The sequence below is a fragment of the Plasmodium falciparum genome, assembly GCF_000002765.6.
Source record: "Plasmodium falciparum 3D7 genome assembly, chromosome: 2".
Lineage (NCBI taxonomy): Eukaryota > Apicomplexa > Aconoidasida > Haemosporida > Plasmodiidae > Plasmodium > Plasmodium falciparum.
The window spans coordinates 702,501-707,500 of NC_037280.1; the positions used below are offsets into that span (position 1 = coordinate 702,501).

Consider the following 5,000-nt stretch of genomic DNA (forward strand, 5'->3'; position numbering starts at 1 on the left):
CATAAACACCAATGATGCGTTTAATATAAACACCAATGATACGTTTAATATAAACACCAATGATGCGTTTAACATAAACACCAATGATGCGTTTAACATAAACACCAATGATGCGTTTAACATAAACACCAATGATACGTTTAATATAAACACCAATGATACGTTTAATATAAAGACCAACGATACGCTTAGTATAAATAATTATAATTTAGACATAAAAGAAGAGCATAAAAATGTACCCATACCTTTACATACAAACAAAATAAAAGAACTAGAAGAAGAAATTAAAAAACAAAAATTGTTAATCAAAAAAAAAGAAATAGAAATTATTAATTCTCCTATAGGTATTAAATTTAAAGATATTTTTGGAAAATTTCAAGATATAAACAATTAAAAAATAAAATATATATATATATATATATATATATATATATATATATATATATATATATGTATGTGCATTTATGTGTATACTTTTTTTTTTTTTTTTTTTTTTTTACATTTTATTGTATTATATATTCTTTCTTTCTTTTTTTCTTTTTTTTTTTTTTTTTTTTTTTTTTTTTGTATACTTCTTTCAATTTTTACATTAATAATAATTTAGCGTATTTCCAAAAAGTATCATATAATCATATGAATATTTCTGATATGCTTTTTTTTTTTTTTTTTCAAAATCCAAAAGGTCTATTCCTTTATGATGATCTACAAAATAAAATATACATAATATATATACATAATATATATATATAATATATATATATATATATATTTTTTTTTTTTTTTTTTGTACCCTCATTTCTATGGGCATATATTGCCTGTGCAAGTATGTATTCCATGGCGACATTTCTATTTATTTTTGAAAAAATTAAATAAAGGGTAGATAATATAATATTAATAAAGAAGAGAGTTAATATAAATAAAGAATTTATATATTTATATCTTAAAGATATTAATAGAGAAATAAAATATAAAATTAATTTAAATGTTATTTCTTTAATATGAGAAAAAAAAAGGAAGTTATCTAATCTTGTGTTTTTAATAAAATTATTTCCTATAATTATTTTATTTAGTGATATGGGAGAATTCATATATTTAATTAATTTTATGATTAATGATGAAATAACAGATATAGATTCTGATACATTGTTTGTTTTGTAATTTACATTAGTAATATTATTTTTTTTATCATTCTCTTTTTTTTTTTTTTTTATGTGGATCTTGTACTTATGTGTGATGTATCTCCTTCCTAGTAACATATAAATAAAAATGTAGAGATCAGCTAGAAAAAGATAAACCTGTTCATGTCGACACGTAAAAAAAAAGAGAAATATATATGGGTATATATATATATATATATATATATATATATATATGTATATATGTATATATTAATGTTTGTTCATTATTATAATGTAGGAGTAATTATCCCAATTTACAATGTTATATAATATTATGATAATCCATATGCACATTTTTTTTATTATTTTTTTTTTTTTTATTTTTTTATTTTTTTTTTTTTTTATTTTTTATTTTTTTATTTTTACCAAATATATAAAGACCAATAAAACTATCACAATATTCTTACTTCTGTTAAAGTAATTCAGGTAATCATAGGAGGGATTATATTGCGACATGGTAATTAATACGAATGTATAGGAGAATATATTGAAAAAGTGAAAAAGAGGCATAAATAGAGCATCAAAAAAAGATGAGGAAAAAATATATAGGAAAAATGAAGATAATGTATATGATAAAATAATAATAAAATTAATTTTAAGTATTACACATGATTTTATAATATTATAATTATGATTATATGTAAATTCATATAAACATTTATTAAATAATTCATCAAAATGAAATGTATAAGTAATTACCAAAATAGTAATTTTTATAGCTATAAAAATAAAAAAGAAAAAAATAATAAAAAAATATCTTATGGAATATTTCTCAATATTATCTATATAACAAGATATATATTTTTTTATGCTTATTCCATTATATTTTAAATAAAAAAAATATAAGGACCTTTTTATTTTTTCATAATTCAAATGTTTTATTCTTTTGTAATTAATATAATCTATATCATCTATATTTATTATAATATCGCTAAATCGGCTAGTATAGTTACAAAAAAAATTTTTATCAAAATTTATGTTCTTATCAAAAAATATTTTGGTGTTAGTAGAATGAATATCCATTTTGTCCATATTTCTGCTCCAATATTTTTGCTTATTACTTTGAATTTCCATATCTTTATTTGAATATAAAGGTACATCTTGAAATCCGTTTATGTTTACATTATCGTTTATATTTGTGATAATTTTATGTCTATCCCTTTTTTCCTTCGGATTCTTTTTTTTTTTGTTTTTTTTTTTATGATTGTGATATTTGCATTTTCTATAAATCCTTGCTCCGTGTATAATTATGAAGCAGACATTTTTTATCATAAATAATAGCGAGCCTATGTTAAAAGAAAGGGTTCTTAGGTTTGTTATGGGACATGGTCCAGAATAAAAATAAATAAATATATATATATATATATATATATATATATATGTATGTATGTATGTATGTATGTATGTATGTATGTATGTATGTATGTATGTATGTATGTATGTATGTATGTATATATGTATATATATATGTATATATGTGCGTGTCTTATGTTTACATATTATTTTTTTACATTACATGAAACCGTTTGTAGCATAAAAAATAGTAGGAGTCGAGATAAGAAGAAAGATATATCTGTTAAAAGAAAACTATATATGCTTATATATTTTAAACATGACATAGCATCTCCTGCAACTTTGGAAAACTCCTTTTGTTTATTAATAGTTATATTGTTAGATGTATTATTATTAGATGAGTTATTGTTATAATAATAAGGAGAATTAATATATTTATATGAATTATTATAAGCCGAGGAATCATTTTTGTATTGTTTTATATTAATCATATTGGATGTTTTAATATGATTATAGGTATTATATGTATCTTGATCATTGTGTGTATTATATTTATTGGAGTAAATTTTGTATATGTCTTCTTCTTTGTTGTTAGGATTATTATTATGTAATGATGGTTTATGTTTTATGAATTTACTACATATATTATTATTACAATGTATATTATTACAATGTATATTATTATTACAATGTATATTATTACTATTTATATTATTACTATTTATATTATTACTATTTATATTATTACTATTTATATTATTACTATTTATATTATTTTTATTTTTAATTTTTAATATTGAAGGGATTTCCTCATAAGAATAATTTGGGAAAGAATATGCGTGCAGCGATATGTTTAGAGCTATTAAAATTCCGAAGGTAATAAATATAACTTCATATATATTTATAGTTAAATTGTAAAAATGTACTATTTTGTTTTTATCCAGAATTTTGTCTGAAAAAATATGTGTGTCTTTAAATATATTGATTTCATCTTTTAGACGGAAATAATATAAAAAGAAATAAGAATAGGAAGAATAAAAAAATTGAGATATGTCTATAAAATCAATAGAAACATGAGTAATAATTAAAAAGAATAATATATGTTCTATGCTAATTTTATGTATATTTAAAATATAAAAATCATTTATATAAAATAAAAGAATGTAAACTAAAATGGTTATAAGAATACATATAGTAACAATCATAAGTTTTGTATTGAATGTATTATAGTATTGTGAGATATATGAAGAATAAGCATTGTAACTATATATATAATAATAATAATTATTATTATTAAGAAAAACACTACTCCTATTATAATTATTATGGTTGTAGTCCATTATAATCTTGTCCTTTTTAGTGCTATTCATAATATATTGAGGAAATGATAAAAAATAAATTAATGTTATTTTTGTTACTATGCTATATATATATATTATATACATTTGAATATTATTTATAGACCTTATAAGGAAATATGTTAAACATATTAATAATATAATATCTACTAATAATAAAAATATTCTATTTATATTTATATTCCAGGATAATAATAATTCTTGTAATAAAAAAACAATAAATAATATTATTTTTAAAAAGAAAATCACTCCTTTCATCTTGATACAAACATTTAAATAAATAAATAAAAAAAAATATATATAAAAAGGGAAAAATATATAAATAGATACACACATACATACATACATACATACATACATATGTATATATCACATGTGTGACATTTTGCATATATTATTATTTCTATTTTCTTATTAAAAATTTGTAATAACAAGTATACATAATTGGTCTTTTATTTTTGTGTTCCTGAATTTTTTTATTTTATATAATAAGTAAAATAAAAGGAAGAAATAGTACTTACGCAAAAAATAAAAAAAAAATAAAATGAAAAGGATTATATATATATATATATATATTATACATATATATTATACATATATATTATACATATTAGAGTGCTATATATATATATTTTTTTTTTTTTTTTTTTTTTTTTTTTTTTTTTTTTTCTTATTATCCCCCAAAAAATATCTATGATGGTACATTCCCTCAATAATTTATTTTTCATGATGTAGTGTATATAAAAACAACTTATTTAATTTTAAAGGAAAAAAAAAATAAAATAAAAATAAATAAATAAATATATATATATATTTAATGTACATGTTTATTTTATCATACTATATATTTATATTTATATTTATTTATTTATGTCCTGATAAATATGTATAGTATTATATGAAGGAATACAGCTCGTACATGTGTAAAGAGATAAAAAAATAAACAAATAAATAAAAAATATATATATATATATATATAATATATATAATTTTTTTTTTTTTTTTAAGAATATGCTACAAATTTAATATTTTATCATTTTACAAAAATTATATATTTGAAAAAAAAAAAAGAAAAAGTAATTAATATTTTTTTTACCTTTTTGTGTATATCTTTTTTATATCAACATGTAAAAAAATAAAATATATATATATATATATAAGAACAAAAGTG

The 5,000-nt window shown here is 18.0% G+C and overlaps 2 protein-coding genes across 2 annotated transcripts in view; one reads left to right on the forward strand and one right to left on the reverse strand.

Annotated features, from left to right (window-relative positions):
- The window catches only part of PF3D7_0216900 (conserved Plasmodium protein, unknown function), a gene marked incomplete at both ends in the record, with an annotated part of 1,650 nt that extends 1,256 nt beyond the window's left edge, over positions 1 to 394 (forward strand). Inside the window, one exon of the mRNA XM_001349637.1 lies at positions 1 to 394. This exon is cut by the window's left edge and continues 1,256 nt beyond it. Coding sequence (XP_001349673.1) covers positions 1 to 394 — 394 coding nt within the window.
- A 195-nt stretch (positions 395 to 589) lies between these two features.
- PF3D7_0217000 (conserved Plasmodium membrane protein, unknown function) lies at positions 590 to 4,087 on the reverse strand (the record flags this gene model as incomplete). Its single annotated transcript, XM_001349638.2, has 4 exons — positions 590 to 702; positions 791 to 1,295; positions 1,545 to 2,464; positions 2,695 to 4,087. 4 exons carry the CDS (start codon positions 4,085 to 4,087, stop codon positions 590 to 592), a joined length of 2,931 nt encoding a protein of 976 aa, XP_001349674.2.
- Positions 4,088 to 5,000: the final 913 nt, after the last annotated feature.